The following is a 23,347-nucleotide window of genomic DNA, read 5'->3' on the forward strand; positions in this document are numbered from 1 at the left end:
ACCGGTATAATTAACTGGCTTACCCCTCATCTCTTCACTAGGTGGGTATTATCCAGTAAAGATTGGGGACCTGTTCAACGGGCGCTACCATGTGGTGCGGAAACTTGGCTGGGGGCACTTTTCTACTGTCTGGCTTTGTTGGGACATTCAGTGAGTATTTGGGGGAAGGAAAGGGAAGACGCACACTCATTTTCCGTCCCCTACCAAAATGGGAGGGAAGGTAGGCCAGCCCAATGTCCCTTCTTCCCTGAAAAACAAAAAAGTAATATTTTCAGGCTAGTCAGGTTGAGGTGCACACATGGGAAGGTATGTGAAGAGAAAGGAGGGGAAGGAAAACAGAAGTACGCAGGAAGTCATTTATACTCCAAACAGATTCAGAGCAAGGGGTGGAAGGGAGGAGAGGAATGTGCTGAGAGCTTATAAATGCATGTTATTTTCTGTTGCGCTGAGAACTAGAAACTTGTTTTCAAAAATTGTTCCTGTTGTTATAGGCACAAAAACCCCTTTGACCTCATTGAGGCCATGCATTGTGTACATCTTTCCCAATCTAGTGCATTAGCACAAGGACAGATGCTATTGGGAAACAGAATCTAGGAAACAGAATCTGACAGGATTGCAGCCTTTTACTCATAACTAGTTATTCCAAAATAGCAAACACCCTCTGGTTTAAGGCTCACAATCACTAATGTGGACTAGAACTCCCCTCCCTTAATCAGCAAGAATGGAAAGGATGGGGGGAAACCCAGCCCTTCTCACTACTTCCTGAATGTGAGTACGAGGCTGATTCAATGCAAGGGGATACCTAATTTGTGTTCATGGATCTTGAGTAGACCCATGAGAATCCAGGGGTTCTGTGTGTGTGTGTGTGTGTGTGTGTGTGTGTGTGTGTAGATGAGTGGATTAGCAAGGTGGCCAAGTGCCTTATAGAAGCAGAAGTTGCTACTTTTCCTCAGCAGGTTTGTGGCTGCTGTTGGGACCATAAAGTGGAGTGTGTGTCTGTGTGTGTAGTGGATAGGGGAAGCCAGGGTTAACCCAGTCCCTCTTTTCTTTCCCCCCACAACAGGCGGAAGCGTTTTGTGGCCCTCAAAGTGGTGAAGAGTGCTGTGCACTATACGGAGACTGCTGTGGATGAGATAAAGCTGCTGAAATGTGTGAGTTTGGGGTGTCCCCCCCCCCACCTGGTCCTCCAATTCTGGGTGAGCTGCTCCCCTCAAATGGTTACAGTGCTTCGTTCCTAAAAGGGGCAGTGGTGGGGTTCAGGAGTGACAGGAAACCCTTTTGCTCAGGTTCCCGGATCCCACTCCACCCCCCACCCCCTGGTATGTCAGTGCGCTGCGGGGAGGGGAACATACCCTATGCGTGTCCCCTTTATTATTTCATGTGGTCCAGGATTGAGCCTCGGCACTGAACACCCATTTTCTGGGCCTAAACCCAGGAGCCAATTATGGATCTTAGGTTTACAAAGTGGTCTGCTAGTGCTTGCATAATTGCTTGAGCAACAGGAAAAGGCAGCCGAGCTCCACTAGTGCAGCAATTTGTTCTGCGAACAGGGCATTGGGCGTAGGCCTGAGAGAAGGACTCGTCAGCTGAGGCATCCAGGATTTGGAACAGTTTCCTTAGGGTGGCCCTCCGGGCTCCATCGCTGCTCACTTTTAGATGGGCAACGGAGAGTGTTCTATTCTAGTGAGTTCTCGTTGAGCACCATCTTTCATGCTGCTTCCGTCTTTTAGTTCTAGTAGTTCTGTTTAGATTGCCCCGTGGCTTTACAGGTATTTTTCTTGTTCCCATTATTCCATGTTGCTTTTATTTTGACTGTAAGCCAGCTTGAGTATTTGTTAGAAAGGCAGGGAATCAGTCCTGAAAATAAATATACAGCACACTGTTGGTCAGGGACTATATGCTCCTTCACGTTAATAAAAGCTCGCTATACTTTGAGAACTAGCATCTTGTGGGGAGAGATTCTAGTCTAACTGTCCCGGGAAGTGCAAGTTGTCCTCATGCGTGGAGTGTTTGTATTTCTAGGGTGCCATTAGACATGCAGTCCTTCACTTGCAACCACAGTATTAAGCTGAATGTGTAGATTGATTCTCCCTCCAGCGAGACAGGCTGACCTTTCTTCATCCAAGGGTGGCGGTGCAGGTCAGGTTGGAAATGGTTAGCTTAGAGGCCTAGTCGTCAGCTAGTGTTCCTTGAGGGTGAGTTTGTGGTGGGTTGGTGAGTCACAGGCTCATTCTCCGCACCCTCTGAAGAGTCCAGCCAAAAAGTTACGTTGCAACAGATACTACTTCTCTTGTCTCTAGGTTGGCAACTGGAGGGGGGCAGTTTTAGCCCAGCGGCTTCCAGTTGCTGACCTGGTCTGAGATGCTTGGTTTCCCCGCTTTTTACCTGGAATCCTCCTTTCTACCCTCCCAGGTGCGGGACTCCGATCCCAGTGACCCCGAGCGCGAGAACATTGTCCAGCTGATCGATGACTTCAAGATCTCAGGAATCAATGGTGTCCGTATCCTTCCACAGGGTGCCCACAAAATCATGCCTGTTCAAATAACATGGGGATCCACTCTTGTTCCAAAAATACAAAATACCCGACTTGATTGCCAAAGGCCTGATCTAGACCAAAATCTTCCTTCTGCTGTTTAGACACCAGGTGGGAGACTACCAGCAAAACAAAATCTGACCCCAACTTCTCCATGCAGATAGAAGACTAGCATGTCAAGGAGAATTCTGACCTGAGAACCCATCTCACCAACATCTCGTCCAGGGTGATTTTTCTTAGTGGGGATGGGAGGATTAAGTCCTGCAGACTCCCTTCTGCTATCTGAAGCAAAACAGTATAGGGAGAGTTTGAGCCAGTGATGAGCTTTTTGTCTGGATCAGGCCTGTGTAGATGGGTGTGAATGTTTGCAGCCCTTTTCAGGTGATTGGTGAGTCAAGGCACAGCTCTTACTAGGCTGCAAAAGATTTCCCCTCCAATGCATTTCCCTGTAGTACTTTTCGCCAGCGATATGCCACAATATTTATTTTTTGGTGGGGAAATTTATCTTTCCATCTAGTTGGCGCATCCATGATATTATTATTATTATTATTATTAAATTATTATTATTATTAAATTATTATGTCTATACCTCCCCATAGCTGAAGCTCTCTGGGTGGTTTACAAAGGTTAAAACATTAAAAGTACAATATTCAAAATTTAAAATATAACACACATACAAACAGACAGTATGCAGAATGACAACATATATCTAAAAACAACTTTGAGCAGTCAGCCAAACCATAAAACAAATCCAGGATCAATTAAAACTCATCACATGCTACCAAATGCCTGGGAAGAGAGAAAAGTCTTGATCTGGTGCCAAAAAAATAACTACGTTGGTGCCATGCAGGCCTCATTGGGGAGATCATTCCACAATTGGGGGGCCATCACCAAGAAGGCCCTCTTCCTTGGTGCTCCCTTCCGAGTCTCCCTTGAGGTAGGCACCCCGAGGAGGACTTTAGATGTTGAGCATAGCGTATGGGTATGTTTGAGCTGGGAGATGTATGGTAGCCTTCCCCAACCTAGTGTCCTCCATGTTGGCTGGGGATGCTGGGGTTGTAGTCCCTGCACATCTGGAGGGCACTGGGTTGTGTGGAATGTCCCATTTACTGTGGCTGTGTACTGTCAAAGGCATCTATTCACTACTAACCGTGAAAAATATAATTATGAGCATCGCATTCAACACACACGCAGTGCCTTTCTGAGAACGTAAATGTTTTGGGGTAGTTGTGCTCCTTGCTTTTTCCATTCTTCCAGGAGTTCTCACATAGCATCTTAAAAAAACAAATAAATGGTCTGTGTGTGTGGGGGGGGGGGTGGCGGTGGAACCTGGTAAACATCAGCAAGGCTCCCTCTCCGCTATGCCATTTCCCTCCCATTTAGTAAATAGTTCTTTATTCTAGGGGCTGCTGTGTGCTCCCCCTCTCCTTTGCTGCCAGTTTAATAAAAACAAATGGCAAGAAATGGCAAACAGCCAACAGTTCCCTGCAGAAAAGCTACCCCTGCTATCCTTTGAATGAGGGGGGCTCTTAAACACAAAACCTGGATTCTTTTTTTTAATCTGGAAAGATGTTTGGTCTTCACAGTGGCCTGTAGTCAACAGCCAGATGTCTCAAGGATCTGTAGTCAACATTTTCCCCCTGCAGAACACCAGCACACGTCTCTGTCTCTTATTGGCCCAAATCTGCTTTAAGACATGTTTTTAAATTATTCATTAATATTCTGGGGAAAGTCTGTGTGTGTGTGTGTGCGCGCGCGTGTGTGTGTGCACGCATGTGTGGAGTGGAACAGTGTTCTGGTACATCACTCACAACCAGGTTAGTTATTCTAGCAGTTACTGTTTCTCCTTCACATGGCCGCTGCCCAGATGTCTGCATGGTCCTTGAAGTTTTAGGGCACCAGCTACTGAAATGGATCATCAAATCTAACTACCAAGGGCTTCCTATTCCCTGTGTTAAGAGCATCCTGCGACAGGTAAATGTGGTTTTGAGTGTGATGTTGCCAGGGAGGGGTGGGGGGCGGCTAGTTTGTACAGTCAGGACCATTCCTAACCTTATTTAGGCTGCTCAGATCTAGGTTTCAATATTATCTTGTATTATCCTCACTATGGTACACTGATACTAGCATGTTGATCAGAGCACAAGGGCGGGTTTCTAGTATATAACAAGCCTGGTCTGGCCAATCCAGAGGCTTTGTCCTGCCTGCCAATCAAAGGAGTCATTGTTGCATGCACCTATTTCTTTTGGCTCCTGAAGAGGACTCCATTGGCCCCCAAACCCTGAGGTTCCCAGCCTCAGAACGCCTGAAAGCAAACCCCTGTGGAAAAACCCTGTGTTGGTTCCCCATTTGAGCGTGTGTCTCCGTTCACAGGTATTGCAGGGCCTCGACTACCTCCACACGAAGTGCAAAATAATCCACACAGACATAAAGCCGGAGAATATCCTGCTGTGTGTAGACGAGAGTTACGTGCGGCGTCTGGCAGCTGAGGCCACCCTCTGGCAACAAGCTGGGGAGCCCCCCCCCTCTGGCTCTGCAGGTAAATAATCACATCTTACCTGTGCGCTAGCATCTTTCTATAGGCACACCAGATAAGGACCGCAATTGCTGGCTTCATTCTCCCCTTCTACGTCAGATGAGCAAAATGAGCGTGTGTGTGTATTCTGTGTGAAGAGTAGAGAAGTTACAGGTTGTAGCTAGCAAGCAAGCATCACCGTTAGATTGACTTAAAATTAAACACGAATGCAATAGCAGTTCCCTGTACTGTGGCCAATATGGCATTATTAAGTACTCAGTGAATGCAACAGGATTAGGTAGCCATTGAACAGAGAAGATATATGGACAAAGTTTAAAAGTACAAAAGTTTACAGGAACAAAGGGGTGGGGGTGGGAAGCGGGGGAGGGGGGGAGGGGGGAGAGCAGAAAACACAAATGTAGTGATACTGAGGACTAGTAATTGTCCAGAGAATCCTTCACAAACCGTAACACAAAGCAAAGATTTAGTTGAATGGTGAGGTGGAGGAGAGTCAACTGGTAAGAAGTGCAGCAATACTAAAAATATGGTGGTTCATGAAAAGCTAGATGCTGGTTGGCAACTATTTTACAGGAGGGCTACTTTTAAGAAGGAGGTGACAGGCAACACCCCCCCACGCACGCACACACACACACACACACACACACACACACACACACAGTGCACTGTCAGGACATGCCATTTCCACCACTTTTCCCACCCCTGCCTCTGACCTGGCAGATGGAGGGCCCAGTTGGTACCTGTTGAGGAGCCAGAGTTGGGTCTCAGAGATTCCAGAACCTGAGATCCCCAAAGCTTAAAAACTGTCTGGAAAGTGACTTAACACAAGCGGGAGGTTGCTCTAAGCAGCAGGACAGAAAGCAACAGAAATGGGAAAGGGAGAAGAAAGGAAAGCGCCTCTCTCTCTCTCTCTCTCTCTCACTCACTCTTTGTCACACACACACACTCTCTGTCTCTCACGCTCGCTCTCTCACACACACACACACACACACACACTCTCTCTCTCTCACACACTCTCACACACACACACACTCACACACACACACACACACTGTCTCTCCCTCCTTCTCTCTGTCTCTCTCACACACTCACACACTGTCTCTCCCTCCTTCTCCCTCTCTCTCTCTCTCTCACTCACACACACACACACACACTGTCTCTCCCTCCTTCTCTCTGTCTCTCTCACACACTCACACACTGTCTCTCCCTCCTTCTCCCTCTCTCTCTCTCTCTCACTCACACACACACACACAGAGTCTCTCTCTCTCACACACACACACACACACACACACACTTTGTCACACACACACAATCTCTCACACAGACACAGTCTCTCTCTCTCAACACATGTATACATGAATAGAGCAGCTTCTTCCATTCTCCTTGCTAGTTGCCTTTAGAAGTTCAGGGCTCTGTTACTGTAGCCCAGCCTTCCCCAACCTGGTGCCCTCCAGATGTGTTGGATGACAACTCCCATCATCCCCGAGACAGCTGTGCTGGGAGTTCTCGTCCAGCACATCTGGAGGGAACCAGGTTGGGGCAAGGCTGGTTCTGTCTCTGTGGCAGAGAATGGATGTGAGTGAGATGGTTGAAGAGAGTAGGCCAGAAGATGGGGAGCATTAAAAGGAAGGGTGTGATGACGTTGCGGCGTGTGCAGGGGACATCAGTATAAGGCCTGAAAGTCTGGGAGGTGGGGAGATGCATGCTCACTGCTGGGGAGGGAGGGAGACTTCCAAGCAGTGGCAACCAGGGCTGTGCATGCTTTGTGCTAAACATACCAGAATTCTACACTGAGATCCCCTAAAATCTTCATCAAGAAAAAATGACCTCTTCATCTTTCATACATGTGGAGATGATTTCCGTCTTTTGCTTTCTGCACATGTTTCTCCGGCTCCTCATTGGCATAGAAGAGGCGCTAGGCCAGGGTCGTGAAGCCCTCTTCCTCTAAACTGGGGGTAGGCAATCTGGTGCCCCCAGATGTGTTGGATGATAACTCCCATCATCCCTGACCATTGCCCATGCTGCCTGGGGTTTATGGGAGTAACAGTCCAGCACACCCGGATGGCAGCAGGTTCCAGACCATGCTTTCGCCACCAGGAAACCTAGGCCCTGCCCTGGACTGGCTTCAAAGACTTCATTAGGCATCAGATTCACAGTTTCAAGCATGTTCTTGCAGTTGTGCATGCTGGACACATGTTTGTAAATGAAAAGCTGAGACGATTGGGATGCTGACTTGCAGAAAACACACAGGCCCTCAGTATGGCTGCTAGAAACAACTTGAATGAATGCCTCTATAGGGGCCATAGCCTGGTGGAAGTCTGAGTGATGCTGCAGTCTCAAAATTCTGCAGATTTATTTCATGCTCCACCAACCTTGGGCCCTCCAGATGTGTTTGATTGCAACTCCCATCATTCCCACCAGCATACTGGCTGGGAATAATGGCAGTTTCAGTCCAGCACATCTAGAGGGCTCAAGTGTGGGGGAGGCTGATTTGATCAGGCTCAGATTCTGTTAAGGATCACCAAAGTGGTCATTTCCCTATTCAAGATTGTGCCAAGTGTGGCCATAGAGAAAGTTGGGGTAAAGTGGGAAAGATCATGGCTTCACTGCTCGGGCACTAGAATGCCAGTCCAGACACACTGGGGAGCCCAGCCCCCCAGATCCTCTCCCTCGGGTGCCCTGTACCTTCTTAGTGTTACTGATTGATGTTTGTTCGCCTTGGATTTCCTGGCTCTGTGATTCTGGGAATCATTTCTGTCTCTTTCTCTCTCCCCCTTCTCTCTCCTCACTCCATCTGTGCACCTCTTCCCTCAGTCAGCTCTGCACCCCAGGAAAGCCTGGTAAGTCCCCCACTCTGGGTGCCCCGACCCCATCCAGGGGCAGTGGGGAAACAATGAAGTTTGGGATTGCCTGTCTTTCAAGCTTGCTCACTCTGTGGAGCTAGCTGGCTGATACCCACCACAGCTGCTTGCCTTGTGTGGATGGATGGGCAGATGGGCCTTCCCCCACCTCCCGGTTTGGCAATTTGCATCCAAGGCCACACCTGTATTTACCAACAATCCAGACTTACAGATCCTACCGAGGACACTTTTTCACATGGAAGCCAACGCTAGAGAAAGGAAGGGCAATTAATTATTATTTATTTATTTATTTCATTTCTGCACCACCCAGTAGCCAAAGCTCTCTGAACAATCTCAGCCATGCATGGGCTGTTCTCAGAGCAGGTTGTTGGGCTGTAGGTGAGACAATCCTGGGTGCTCTCTTCATAGGAAACAAGAAAAAAACATATGTGGAGCTGCCTTCAACCAGATCAGAATACTAGTCCGGGGTTGCCTCCTCCGGCTGGTAGCGGCTCCCCAAGGTCGGAGACCCAGGCCTCTCACATCACATGCTGCCTGCCCCATTTACCTGGCAATGTGAGCTTTGGCCCTTCTTCCGGCAAAGCAGGTGCTCTGCCACTGAGTTATGACCCATCCACCTAGTCCAGGCCCACCCCGAGACATTTTAGCGCTTTCTGTGGAAAATGTTCCCATTCCCCTATTTAATGCAGCACAACAATCTAATGCTCTTGCCTGGCTCCCGCTCATTTCAGTGGTCCATGCAGGAGAGCTTGCGGGTTGAGTCTGCCCTGTGGATCAGATCTTCCACTCTGCCGCCCGCAATGGCACCCCAAATCCATTGCCCAGGGTCGGCGGCCATTTCATTTCACTTTCTGGTTGGCCCACCACGGTGGAGTGGGGAGAGAGAGGGAGGGGAGAAGAGGATTGCTATATTGAGTCCAATTAAGATGCTGTCAGATGCACACTTGAAGGCAAATGAAAAACCTTGAATTCTTTGCATGGAATGCTGTGGAAGCTGGGCGAATTTGCATAGATTCCGCTAACTGGTGTACTTTATTGTGTAGTCTTAAAATAAAGTGTCCTTTGCTGAATGTGGAACCTTTGTTAAGGGCTTCGACGAGCAGAGGAGATCAAGAGCCTGTGGGGCAGGCAACACAGGGTCAGAGAGCGGACTCAGTGTGGGGGAACCGATCATGGAGGTGTGCAGCCTGAAGACGGACTACTTCTTGACCCCTTCTTGGCCCACTTCCTAGAGCTTTTAGCATCTACTGCTTTTGCTTATTACTGCTTTCCTCCTGGTTAAGAGTTCCAAGGAGGTGTTCTTACAGGAAGCAAAACATTTCCCCCCTGAGATGATCTACTGGTTGGATTCAACCGATTTCATGCTAGAAGCGAAGATGCCACAATCCACAGAGCGTTAATTGAGTTTCAGAATGGGCCCCCTGAACAGCGGCTCCACCAGCATGTTTGCAGTCATAGCGAGCAATGAGTGAGTTTGCTCCTAAGGGAACAGAGCCAATTTAGAGATAATTCTGGCAACCTCATAACCATGGGTAAGAGAAGGGGAGTGGGCAATAAGGGCATACACTCCCTTCCCTCTTGCCTATTAATTCCCCTTGTCCTGCTTGCTCCCATGTTTAAGTATTGCATCAGCGCTGACGCATTAGGCAGGGTTAATGGGACTTGGGGACTAAATCTTAACCAGGATTTGAAATCTCAACCATGTTGCTGAGTTGCACCACTTGCACGAGCATCCGGTGATGCACACAGACTTGTGCTTGTCACCAAGTGCTTGAATTCCCTTCTGTGCACAGACATTTTTTACTTACCTGTGCTGTTGGGCGCACTGTGGTGCATTTTGTGCCATGAACCCTTTGCAGAGGTTTGCTTCTCTCCATCCTGCCTGTGCCACAGTCAGGGTTAAGAAGCCATGCAAGTGCAACCATTGGGGCCAGGTTTACTCTGCATATACCCCCCTCCCCAGGAGCTCATATTGTACAGTCGGAATAAACTAGGCCAGTTAAATGTAGAGATACATTGATGCTGTTCACACAACACTCTAACCCACACTTAGTGGTTGAGTGTGGGTTGTTTTGAAACACAGGTTGTTCGTTGAACTGTGGGTTATCGTGTTGTCTGAATGCAGCCAGGGTGGCTTGTTAACCATGCAGTGTAGCTTATTTTCTCGAAGAAGCCACCTTGAGAACCCATGTTTTGTTTTTGGGTTGTTCAGGGTGGTTAACAACCCAAACTGCATGGTTAACAAGCTACCCTGGCTGTGTTCAGACAACACGATACCCACCCTATGGAAAACGTGCTGCATTCAGACAGCACACTAGCCCATGTTTCAACAAATAACTGGTTCAAAACAACCCACACTCAACCACTGAGTGTAGGTTAGCATGCTTTGTGAAGAACCTCACTGGCTTTGCACAATTGTTTGAAGATTTAGTTTCTCCCATACCTTGTAATGCCAGGGTGTAGAACCTCCGACCCAGGTGCCAAATCCAGCCCTCTGGGGTTCCTCCGATGGCCACGCCCCCTTTCCCCTGACCACTTATTGCTTGGTGGCTTCCCGGCTTTTGTGCACTTTTCCCCCTGTTTGAAAATGTTGAAATGCCTCTCCTAAGGCTTACTTATGGGCAGTAAGAGCTTTAAGCTACAATATGGTGGTATTTTGGTCCCACGCTGCCCACCAAAGGAATGCTGCCCCTGCCTCCCTCCCAATAACTCCTCTGAAATGGAATTTGGCCCCCTGGCTGAAAGAAGTTCAGCACCCCTGTTGTAATGGTGTTGCTGAGGCGGGAGGCGGTCAAGCACGGTTTCTGTGCTGTTGAGGACAGGGTGAGGTAAAAACAGAGGGGGGGGGGAGGCAGAAGTGTTCTACAGCCAGCAAGAGAGAGACTGGAAGCCTGGCCCAGTAGCCTTTATAGGGGGTCAGGGAGCGACACTAGCCTGCCCCATTCTGGCCACAGTTGGGTGGGCTGCTTTGGCTGGTGTGACTAGCCCCTCTGCAAGTCGCTGTCCTAGCAACAGCTGGGTAGTGGTGTGACAGGCTCAGAGAACCTTTTTGGCCAGGTAATGAATGGCTAGTACTCTTCCTCTCCCTCGTGGCAGTTATGGGCCACACAAGGCCTCTTGGCTGCTTCTAGCCTGAGCTCTCAAATTCAATTCTTAACTGTTGCTCAGAAGCCAAATCATGTGGGCACCCGATGGCATGGTTAGCTATTTCTTTGAAAGGCTGCATATATAATTCAGCCAACTATGCCCTCAATAAGGAAAGCTTGGTGGTTATGGGGCAGGGAGCCTTATCTCTGTCATGGTAGGTTTATAGTCATCCTGATCCACATTTTTTCACCCTTTCCAAAAACAAGAAACGATGCCGTTTGGCTTTCTGATTACTGCCTTAGTGTGCATCCTCATGTTACAATGAAACAGAGCAAAAGGAAGCACGTCTCCTTTGTGCTTCCTCTTACCACACCTCTGCTAAAAGGCACAGGCAGGCAGGCATCTGACATGTGGGATCAACCGTGGGGGGGGGGGGGTGTTACAAGAAGCCTGCAATCTTCTAACAAGGACCAAGCGCAAAATGGTGGCTGTGGCAGGTAGGGGAACATACTCTTAAAATTAAGGGCCTCTCTCTGAGCACTCATTGAGCGGAGGGGTGATTCCGAAATATTTTAAATAAATAAATATGCTCAGCCTAGGAATTTGTTTTCAGTACCAGAACTGAGCTGACAGTCCTGACACCCAAATCAGCTCCTGGTTCCCCGCCGCCAGCTCTCTTCCACCTCGGCAGCCTAATTTAGAAGGGTGGGGGAGGGAAGCTAGTCGTTGATGTTGGGAGTCCAAACGCCTTGGTGATCTGCTGCAGATCGCCCAGAAGTCTTCCAGCAGACCCTGAACTACTTTTTGCCCACCCTTGACTTGCGTATGGAAAAGCAGGGCTAGGGCCCCAAGAAAGGCCCCAACATGCCACCATTCTCACTCTGCACAGAACACCCAAGAAGGTCCTCAGCTATGTGAGAGAATTCCCAATTTGCAAGCCCCACTTTCTTCCATGGGAATGGAGCCCTCTGGGGGTGCCTATGCCCCCAGCACTGTAAACATGAACTTTGCAGGGCTGAGCTCTGTGTTCCTTGTGTGCAAAATCTGCTTGTGCCACTCTCATCCCTGCCAAAACTGTAGGTAGAGAAATCACCTGGGCAAGTTCCTTTTTGTACAGCCTCCCCCAACCTCCTGCCCTTCAGATATTTTAGACTCCCATCGGCCCCAGCCAGTTGAGGGATAATGGGAGTCATAGTCCAAAACATCTGGAGGGCATGAGGTTGTGGGAGGCTCTTTTTGTACATTCCACCAGAATTATGGCAAGAGAATGTGTTTTGCTGACTCTGCCATCGGCTCCCTTGCAACACACAAAGCTGTCCCAAGAAGGAGGTCCCTTGGTTCATGCGGCAGAGCCCTCCGTCTTTGGCCAGTTCCCTCCTTGCATTTCTGTACACGTGGGTCCATGGCTCAGTACCAAGGCGCCCATATTTTGTAATGTGGCTCCCAGGTGTGCATGTGAGGAAAACTTGTATAGGTTCATGGATTTGCACATAAATGAAAGTGCTGTAGCCATTGCCCTTTTATATCCCATAATCCCGAGTTTAGTTCCTGCCGCTGATGCCCAATGGTTATCCCTGCTGCTCTCTTGCATTAGTGGTGGATCATAGAGTGGCCATTCTGGAAACCAAGTGGGCTGTATTTCATATGCGCCAACTATAGCTTTTCTTTGTTTTCTTTTTCACGCTCACATGCCTGATTTCCTTTTCCATCTCAAAAATACCTGTGCATGTACGCACATGTATATATCGCCATCTACACGCACGCACGCACCTGAATATGTATCCCTTTCTGCCTGTGCAAGTACAAGATTGTTCCCCCTTGCACACCTGTTATGGTTTATTTGTCTTCTCATTCCCAGCTGCACGCTCTTCATGCCTTGTGCCTGTTCTCCGGAGTTCACGCTTCTGCCACCGAGCGCGCCCTTGTCTCTGTACGTCGTTCATTTGCTCCTGCCCCGCTTTTGCTTTGGCAAGGGCTGACCCCAAGACCTTTTACCATCTTGAGCAGCAGCTCCATGCAGCCTGAGTGCTGGGCCCCAGGGTCCTTTACAGCAGGGGTGGGGAACGTATGGCTCTCCAGATGTTAGATTGCAACTCCCACCAGTCCTAGCCCACCGCATCTGGAGGGCCACATGTTCCCCACCCCTGCTTTACAGGATCAGAAGGGATCCTGAGGCTCAGTTCTTGGACGATGCTCTGTTTTCTTGGCACCTAAATATATGATTGGCCTGACTGACTGCTTGTTTCTGCAGCTGGGCTGGCCTTGGACCCACCCAGCTTGCTGTATAGGCCCACCTTTTGCATGCCTACCCTGCTCTAATCCCTCCTGTTGTGTTTTATTTGTGCCTTTACACAGGCTCCTCTTCCCTGGCATGATATTCTTCACTTAGGCCCAGTGCTCAGCGAGGTGATCGATCCATGTCCAGGCTGTGTCACTGACATGGTTGAAATCTTCCTCCGTACCCAACTAAATACATCCCTACACGAAGATTACCTGCATGTCAGACAGCAGGGCAGGGAGCTGGCCTAGCCTAGCCTTCTTCCTTGACATGCTAGTTTTCTCGGTGGAGGAGTTTTTTGGGGGGGAACACTTTGATCATGTGAGCCCCCACCTGTAATCTGAAGTGGAGCAGCTCGGACATGGCCTCAGTACTAAGGCCTTAGTTTCCAGCTATTTGCTCGTAACACTTGTACTGTTTATATGCATTTCCTTGTGTATCTTACAGATATGCAGTGCCTTTTTTGCTATGCTCTCCCCCCTCTTTGCCCCCCCCCGATTTGTTTGCACACAGCTACTCCCTTGCACCTTGCGTGTTTTGTTGTGGGATGACACCTCTGCTGTTCTGGGCTACCCCTGCCCACTGACAGCCCCCTTTGCTCCCAGGTGATTCCCTTGGTTTGCTCTTTCTAATTCCCCCCATGCCTGCCCCCAAGCACCATGGGCTGGCACATGGCTATTGGCGCGCTTCCACCCCACCCCTAGCCACCTCCCTTTCCCATGCCGCCCTGTGACATGAGGCCCTTTCATCTCCCAGAACGGGAAGCTTTCGAAGAACAAGAGGAAGAAACTGAAGAGGAAGCAGAAGCGGCAGAGTCATCTCCTGGCTGAACGCCTTCGAGACCTTCAGCAGCTGGAGGAAGGGGCGGTGGGTGACGGCAGCGAGTCCGTGCTCACCCCAGGTAAGGTTGGGGGTGGGGAGTGGCCTGCTGTGGTATAGGCAGTTCCCCCTGTGTGGCCAAGTCTGCAGGCTTGATGAACTCTGTCTCTCTCACACACACAAGAGTCCTCAGTTCGTACACTTGCTGTCCTGTGCCTTTGCCCAGTTTAAACATTTGGGCTTGCGTGTCTTCACTTGCTCCTCTACTCCTGTATTCACACAGTGCCTCGTTAAACTATGCAGTTCGCTACCGCAAGGTGCAGCAATGGCCACCAATTCGGATGGCTTTAGAAGCGGATTGGACACATTTATGGAAGAGATAAAGGCTATCAAGGGCTACTAGCCTGGGTGGCTATATGCTCCCTCTAGTATTGGAGGCGGTACTGGAGGTAGCTTATAGCCTATGTGCATCAGTTGCTGGGGAATGTGGGCAGGAGGGTGCTGTTGCACTCATGTACTACTTGTGGGCTTCCCACAGGCAGTTGGACAGAATGCTGGACTGGATGGACCCCGTGGCCTGATCCACCAGGGCTGCTCTTACGTTCCATATGCATTTGCATTACCTGTTGCAAGTTTGGCTGGCATGCTCCCCTCCCTTGTACACAGCAAGCCCGCAAGGTAGAGGCGGGGAACCTTTTTTGGCCCAAGGACCGAATTGACTCCAAGCAAGCACAGCGGGAGTCACATGCCAGCAGTGGGCAGGGCTGCAGCCCAAAGTGGCTGGGTCACCCCAGCTGCTGGCATGTGGCCCCCCCTGGACATGTCTGCCTTGCCCTCCAGACACACACACACACGGTCAGCTTTGCCCAGCTTTCCCAGTTGCGAAAGGCAAAGGGCAGATGAAGCCCACGGAGTAGGTTTGCTCCCCAACTGTGAAAGGTGACGGGGGAGCGAAGAGACTGCCCTATGGCTCAGTCTGGAGCTATTCTCTTGCCCCCTTCTCTGAGGGGTGAGGCTTGGGGGAGGGGCCCCATTGGAGGCTTTTGTGAGCCAGATGGGCAGGCCAAATTCAGCTCATGGCCCGGAGGTTTCCCATCCATGCTGTAAGGAGACGTCCTCAGTCAGCCTGTTTCTGTTCTGCACGTTTGTCTTCGCATGTGCAGCAGTTTCCTTGCATATTTGTTAGTACGATGAGAGTCTTGGGGTGGGGTAGCGGATGACACAAACTGTTACTCAAAAGAGTTAAGGTACAAAAATGGACTTAAATTAATATCCAAGCGTTATTTCCCAAATATTAACAGTATTCATAAAAGATCCAGAACTCTGATGTCACTACATACTGCCATTTGAAAACAGATTCACGTTTTGGGGGGCCAGTGTGAACCATTCGCATATGCCAGCACATCCATTTTTAAATCATCACAAATACATTGCCATGTATTTTCAGAGTGCAAAGTGAAACCTGTTGTATCAATGCATACAAATTGTACAGACTGGCAAGAAAACTGAACGGTTTTCAAACTGTAGTATATAAGCCTAGTTCTTATTCCATTGCTAAAGCTGTATTTGGACAATATGCAAGAACACAAGAAGAGCTAATCTGGATCATACTGAAGGCCTATCTAGTCCAGTATTCTGTTCACACAGTACTTACTCATTTATTGTATTTGTATCCCGCCTTTCAACCAAAAAATGGCACTCAGGGAGGCCAATTAGATGCTTCTGGGAAGCCCACAAGCAGGTCCTGTGCACAATAGCATTTCCTGGCTCGTATTTCCCAGCAATATGTAGCCATCACGACCAGTAGCCTTTGATAACCTTATGTTCCAGTAATTTGACTAACCCCTTTTAAAGCTTTTCAAGTTGGTGGCCATTGCATCATCTTGTGGTAGCACATCTCACCATTTAACTCTGCGCTGTGTGAGGAAGCCCTTCCTTTTATCTGGCCTGGATCTCCCACCAATCTGCTTCATGGGGTGACCACATGTATGCCACTTCAGCCTACAGGTGGAGCCTTATGCGATTGAATGCTTCTCCATACCATAAAGAAATAAGAGCGCAATCCTATGCGTGGGAAACTAGATGTCAGAAGGGTTCTAATCTACTTTTCTCCTTGCTGTGTCCATTTTCCATGTGAAAGGGTTTTTCTTTTTGGTGTAGAGGAATATTTAATCCTGAGAGTGCCCTGCAGTATGAAATGGGGCAGGCTCCAAACCCGGGTGGCCTCACCACCTCAGTGAGAAGTACGGCCATAGCGATAAGAGAAGTGTGTATGTGTTGTGAGTACTGTTCATTGGGTATTAGTAATAAATAGGTTTTGATTTTTTGATACTTTGCATTCCAAGTGTTTGGATAGGATGTACAAAATGTCCGTTTGGTTCCTACCTCTGTCTCTTGGATGTCTTTTTATCCACATCACACACAGATTTATTTATTCATTTGTTTATTTGTTTATAATGCTTTTATACTGGTTAATATACTAAAATCCCTAAGCAGTTCACAAATAAAAATACAATATAACAATATAAAACCAGATACAAATGCTTAAACCCTAACAACATAACAATAAAACAGGGGAGTAAGTCCTGGACCTTACAGGTTAAGGAAAGCCTGGTGAATGCAGCCACAGACAGAGCTCTGTTGCTCTTTCTTAGCCAATGTTGATTCATGCTTTTTCACAACATTGGGAAACTGGGAAACCCTGATCCTCTTCTTTCGTCTTCTGTAGGCCTGTGTGATGGAGCCCCCATCTCAGTCTCCACAGTTGGAGGGGCAGAGCCCTCGGGGGGGTCTCTAGCCTGCAGCCCCCAGAGCCTGACCTCATCCTCTGGCTTCTTCACACACAATGCCTACGACAGCTGCAACGGGCATTCTCCGCCGGGCACGGCCAGCCGCCGCTTCAGCCCTGACTCGGCCACCTCAGGCTTCTCAGGGTCCCTCTTCTCTGGCTCAGCCATGTCGGGCATTTCCAACCAGCGGGAGCGTGGAGGGCTTCTCTCCCCCAGCAGTGAGTATCCATCTCCAGTCCTGTGTCCCCACAGAGCAAGGTCTCCAAGGAGACATGTGTAGGACCAAACATTGGTGAACAATCTTAGCCTTCCATTGTTGGCATCTACAGTTCCCCGCACCCCAGGTACAACATCTCCCTACCTTGGCCAGAGTTGTGACACCAGAGGGACAGCTTGTTCCTGAAGTAAAACTGGAGGCACATGTCACAGTCCATTTTTAAGAGTAAGAATTGCCCACCTTCCAAAGAGAACATGTTTGCATGAGTCTCTGTTTGGCAGGGGTAGGGAACATGTTGCCTTCCAGCTGTTGTTGGACTGCAACTCTCATCAGCCCTAGCCAGCACAGCCAATGGTGAGGGAATGATGGGAATTGTAGTCCAACAAGAGATGGGGGAGCCATACGTTCCCCACCCCTCCTCTTTGGAGTGTCCTTCCTCTGAGGTGATTCTGATTTTGGGAGTGATTGAAAGATTCAGTCGCATCTGAGGCAGAGAATTGGCAGAATTGTCTGCCCCAGCAAGCCTGGTGGGAAGGGGGCCCGACGGGAGCAGTCAGTTACACACAGACTTAGCAGGCAGCCTCCTCTGTGGATGAGTGTTTTGGGCTCACGGGAGAGTTTTAATTTCTGAGTGAATCTGCTTTATGTGACTAAGTAGTGTGTGCCAGCATTGCTGGCTGGGTGGTTAACTTCTAAAAAGGGAGGTGCTGAGCTCCGTCAGGCCTGCCTGGAAATGAATCACTGCGACCTGATCTCGGATGTTGGGGGAAGGGGGGCTGCTTGTATCTTCTCAGTAGTAAGGGAGATACGTTCCTTATGTGCTCAAAGGCACTGTTCTTTATGGTGACTTCAAGGCTCCTTTCTGATTGAGAGCTCCCAGCAGTACCAATCGAAAGACATTGTGCAGCTATTCCATCTTTTCTTCCTTAATGGTTTTTGTGCAGTAAGAGAAAAGATGGAAGAAGCTGTGGGGAAACCCAGGAAGGTTGCAAGTAGGGGACAACAACATCTCAACCTTCCATAATCCGTAAATGAGGCAGGACGGTGGCGCCATAAAAGCCTCATCTGGGAGCACCCATCATGTTCCAGGGCTGGCTTTGGGAATGAGCCCTGGCTCAGTTGAAGTTGTGGTCATTTCCCAACCCCATGGTGTCCCACAGAACTTTGTCCATGGTACTCCCTGCCTCACGGGAGACTCCCAAACCATTGTCAGGTTGTTATTCTTCCCCTTCTTTGTGGCCATTTTGAACAAGGGAATAAAGCAATCCCATATAAGGGATGGCAAATGGACAGTTAATTCATTTATTATAATATATACAGTGGGGGTTGAGAGAGAAGGAGTCGCCATTTTGGATTTTCCTTCTTAAGCACCAATATGTTTTGAGCTGGTACCTCCCAAACAACTTTTAGGCACTTTGTTTTAGAGGGCGGTTGTGAGGTTGATGTTTGGATTGCCATTCCACACAATGGCTTTTTGTCTTTCTGTTTTTAAAACTCTATTCCCCACCCTTGGCTGTCTTAACAGCTTTTGGTACCTCTGAATTCCTGGTGAACCCCTTGGAACCCCAAAATGCAGACAAGATCAGAGTGAAGATAGCAGATCTGGGCAATGCCTGCTGGGTGGTGAGTGTGACAACGGGGGCAGGGTTGGTTGGGTTGCCCATGGAAATTGGGAAATGGGGATTATATTGCAGAGGGGTGGGGAGCATATTGCTTGTTTAAGGGTTTAGGCTATGGGGAATAGGGAAAATTCTGATGGAGCATCAGGGAAAGCTTTCAGAAGATTGTAAATTGCAGAAGATGGAATACTCTATATGTGAGGAGGTATTTGCAGCAAACTTGGAAGGCACAGAAAAGAATAATCACCCTTCCCCCCACCCTCAAAGAAGAGAATACATCACAAATACTTCAGGGGAAATTTTCAATTTTTGCAGGGCTATAAATAAGGAAATTATTATTTATTACTTAGTAACTGCATTTGTAGCCTCCTTCTAATAAATTCATGGTGGGTTCCCCCCACTTAATTCTCACAACCCTGTGAGGTAGGCTAGACTGAGAGTGAGTGACTGGCAGCAGGATCATCTAATGAGCTTCATGGCTGAAGGGAGGGTTTGAACTCTGACCTCCCTGGCAAGAGTCCACCACGCTAACCATGTTGTTGTTATAGAGTTAAAAAAAGAAACTCATATTTGTAGAGAATATGTATAATAGAAAGTACATTCATTGGTATCTCAGAGGAAGCTGCCAAGGAGCAAGGCGTACATGTGGGACTGGTAAGAGCCATATACTGTTAGGAGCATGGTGCGCTCTGTTGTGAGGGGAGCAGTCTGCCTTTTGGAAGGCAGCAGGAGGATTGAGCAGGGCTGTGGTTTGGTGGGCAGCGCACACAAGCTCTGAGCTGACGCAACTGTGTCATCGGGAAGGCCATTTGGGTTGGTCTGCAGGGCGGCTCTTTGAAGGGGTTGCCTGTCATGGGGTTTTTATTTACATATTTATTACTATAAATGTATTACATTTTATTGTGGGGAGTGCAGGATGTGGGCTGTGTTGCCTGTGTGTGACACTCATCATCATCTTAATTTCCTCAGCACAAACATTTTACTGAGGACATTCAGACCCGCCAATATCGGGCGCTGGAGGTCCTAATTGGTGCCATCTACAGCACTCCAGCTGATATCTGGAGTACAGCATGTATGGTATGTTGAAGAGCTTCCTTCCCAGCTCCTTCTTACTTATCTTCTGTGCCAGATTCTGGTGATGGTAGTTTTAATTGCAGTGCTTGGGGTTCAGTTTTTTATGCAAACACATCAACAAGTGTGGTCGGCAGCTCACCCTTGCAAGCATATTTAAGTTCTGGTGAGACTTCCCCTCTGTTCTTCCAATGCCTGGAGAAGAGGTGGGTCGGTGGGTAGAATCTTGCTAATTTTGCTCTGAGTCTCAAAGACCCTTCGATACTACCTGTGGTTGCTCTATGCAACTCCAGATTCAGGGGCGGTGTGCCACTGAATACCAGTTTCTGGTGGGCTACAGCAGGAGAACTCTATTGCCCTTGTGTCCTCCTTACGGGCTTCCCAGAGGCATCTGGTTAGCTACTGTGGGAAACAGGATGCCGGACTCGGCCGACCTTTGGTCTGATCCGGCAGGGCTGTTCTTCCATCAAAAAGATCGTCTCTCACATCCCTCAGCAAGATGTTTCTTGCGCCTTTCCGAAGGCAGCACAAGTTCTGGAAAATGGCCCTGCCCCTCTCCAGGCTCAGGAGAAAGGAGAGGGGTCTCACCAGCCTAGTGTTGAGCCTCAGAGAGGCTTGGAAAGCAACAAGATGGCCTTGTTGCTTTCCTAGCCTCCAAGGCTGAGCCCAACAGGGATGTGCTCCTGCCCTCGATACCCAGCACAACAGAAAAACAATAGAAATAGCTCTGTAGTTTTATAATTTTAAAGAAAATATTAAAGATGGCCTTCCCTTCTAACGACAGTGTGGTAGCTCTGGTTTGCTAAATTATGTGTTACCTCACAATAATTTCAGTCTGGCAGACTCCTGTGTTGCGGCGGTGGAGTAACGTGTAAGCTTGCTTTGAATTGGGTGGGCCTCCCATGGCCCCCTCCATGGCTGTTTTTGAACCCCCACTTCTCCCACCATCCCTGCTGAATTTGCCACCGTGGCACTGGCAAAAAAAAGCAATGATTTTGCAAGGAAGCCTCCTGGGAGCACAAAACTGCTCGCAAACAAGCCATGCACTTCCCGCATGCCTTTGTTTCCTTGCAATATCGCTGCTTTTCTTGCCGCTGCCGCAAATTCAGCAGCTTGTAGGGGTGGGGTGCGGCCCCTGGTGGGTTTGGTGGGAGGGCAATGCAGCCCTCCAAAAGTTGCCCGCCCCTGTTTTAAATGGAGTAAGTCAAGTGCTATGTGGTTAATGGATTAAATGTCCTTCCTTTGTTGACAGTCCTATTTAAAATGGGATGGCCACACCTTTAAAGTAAAATGAGAACTTGTATTAAAACCTCACTCCCTTTAGAAGCTTTAATCCAAGCCATCATAAGCTAGGTGCGGCAGACGCCTCTGAAGGCTGCCTTGCATGTCTCACATGTCCTCCTCACAAAGACCTCTTGAAAATGGCTCCTTACGATGGAGTTATCATATTGTTTTATGTCATTCTTGTGAAGTTGCTTAAACCGCGTTAGAGCAGGGGTGGGCAACATGTGGCCTTCCAGATGTTTTGGCCTACAACTCCCATCAGCCGGAGCCAGCATACTCAATGGTGAGGGCTGATGGGAGTTGCAGTCCAAAAACATCTGAGGGGCCACAAGTTCCACACCCCTGCATTAGAGGCAGATTCCTCTAAGGCTGGCACAAAGGACTCAAAGGAAAAGGTCGGGGCTGGTTGGGTGCGTGCGTTCTTTCTCTCTACAGCTGCTTCACAGAAACACCTTAATCTAACCACGTAATACCAGCAGCTGAACCAGAGTCCGCATGACAGCTGTGTGGTGTATAAAGCAATCCACAAAACACGTCAGCACAGTCCTCATGCTTTGAGAATAAATAGCTCTCTGGGCGTTCTTGTGATCTGATTTTGGTGCATGATGGCACAGATGTTCAGATGTCGGTCACAGCTCCTGCCAAGTTTTCTTTTGTGGTGGGCAGGGCAGTGTCAGCAGCAGAATCCCCTTGCTATTTAGGCTAGTGAATAAGCCTGCCCCGAAAACCTTTACAGACAATACCACATGACCCCTTATGGCCAGCTGCTTAGGCTTCCTCGATGATCTGACTGGTTTCCTTGTGGTTCCCTGCCTTTGGCTGGAGGTTAGTGGTGGCACGTAGGCTGGAGGTTCAGGATCCCCTGGGGGCTGAAGTCCTGACATTGGTTGATCTGAAAAATTGGGATTTGCCATGAGGGGAGAGGAGCCGTCTCTTCTCCATAGAGGTGATTATCCCCAGGAGCATAGACCCCCCTGATAATTCCCCTCCCTCCTTTCTTTGGTAGGCATTTGAGCTGGCAACTGGCGATTACCTCTTTGAACCACACTCGGGTGAAGATTACACCAGGGATGAAGGTAGGAAGCTCTAGCTGGTTGAGTGATGGGGACAACATGCTTGTGTATGAGGTGTGGCCAACTGGCTTGATATTTTTTAATCTGGAGGGCACTGGTGATGCCACCGTTGCTTTCACAAGGGCACGCTGGAACACTGGAGGGGTGCGAACGGGAAGGGGCATGTTGAAGGGAAATGGAACTGCTTGGCCCTTTCTGCTGTGCTGATGAAACCCTGGCTATGAAAAGAAATGACGACGAAAAGGTGCTCCAGAATGGAAGGCCAGGGTGGGTAGCGGGGGAAACCTGTGTACATCTGAGGCGGACACAGTGCAGCTCCAAGCTTTTGAGGGCCCTTGGGCAAGACACCCTCAGTGCCCGCCCAACCCCGCTTTCAGGGAGTCCACCTTCTCACTGCCATTGCGCCAACTGCTCTTGTGCCACCTCCTCTTTCTCATAATTGCTGCCACTGACAGGCTGAAAGCCAGTGAGCAAGTAGGCAGCGGCATCTCCTGCTCCTCCTCCTCACCATCTCCTTTGTCTGGGCCGGAGCAGGAGGCAGGTGAACAAGCAGGTTGCCATGGTGAAGAGGAGCAGCAACTCCTCTTCACCATGTGAAGAGAGCCAGTGTGGTGTTGTGATGAGAGTGTCGGACTGGGAGCCAGGAGATCCAGGCTCTAGTCCCCGCTCAGCCACGGAAGCTCACTGGGTGACTTTGGGCCAGTCACAGACTCTCAGCCCAACCCACCTCACAGGGCTGTTGTGAAGATAAAATGGAGAGGAGGAGGATAATGTAAGTCGCCTTGGGTTCCTTGCAAGAGGAAAAAGGTGGGATATAAATGAAATAAACTAACTCCAGGGGGCTCTTGTCAGTGGGCCCCTACGTCTACCTTTGGTGCCAGCCCTAGATAGGTAGACATTTCTAGGAATGCGTATTCCAAGTTCACTGCACACATTAGTCATCCCTGAGCATCTTTTAGCATTGTGTTACTGAGGAGGAATTTATTTTATTTATTTAATTTCTATACCGCCCAACAACTGAAGCTCTCTGGGCAGTTCACAAAAATTAAAACCACATAGCGCAGCATAAAACAGTACAGAATATGAAGGCTCAAAACCACAATATAACAGCACAACCAGAATAAAACCTAGCAGCAATGCAGAGATTTAAAATAGTGATTTAAAACCCCAAAGCTGAAAGACTAGG

General features: G+C 48.9%; 1 protein-coding gene across 3 annotated transcripts in view; it reads left to right on the forward strand.

Moving 5' to 3' along the window:
• SRPK3 (SRSF protein kinase 3) overlaps nt 1-23,347 on the forward strand; it is a 32,570-nt gene that overhangs the window by 5,251 nt on the left and 3,972 nt on the right. Inside the window, exons 4-14 of one of the 3 annotated variants that reach the window (XM_084836055.1) lie at nt 42-150; nt 1,064-1,151; nt 2,413-2,500; nt 4,401-4,507; nt 4,904-5,069; nt 7,878-7,903; nt 14,046-14,190; nt 16,837-17,115; nt 18,640-18,737; nt 19,703-19,810; nt 22,095-22,164. In XM_084836055.1, coding sequence (XP_084692181.1) covers nt 42-150; nt 1,064-1,151; nt 2,413-2,500; nt 4,401-4,507; nt 4,904-5,069; nt 7,878-7,903; nt 14,046-14,190; nt 16,837-17,115; nt 18,640-18,737; nt 19,703-19,810; nt 22,095-22,164 — 1,284 coding nt within the window. Of the gene's footprint in view, nt 1-41; nt 151-1,063; nt 1,197-2,412; nt 2,501-4,400; nt 4,508-4,903; nt 5,070-7,877; nt 7,904-14,045; nt 14,191-16,836; nt 17,116-18,639; nt 18,738-19,702; nt 19,811-22,094; nt 22,165-23,347 lie in introns of all 3 variants that reach the window. The other 2 variants (XM_084836054.1, XM_084836056.1) reach the window with 2 other exon arrangements.

Source organism: Heloderma suspectum, chromosome 2 (assembly GCF_057233095.1).
Source record: "Heloderma suspectum isolate Gila_16-S chromosome 2, 16-S_ref, whole genome shotgun sequence".
NCBI lineage: Eukaryota > Metazoa > Chordata > Lepidosauria > Squamata > Helodermatidae > Heloderma > Heloderma suspectum.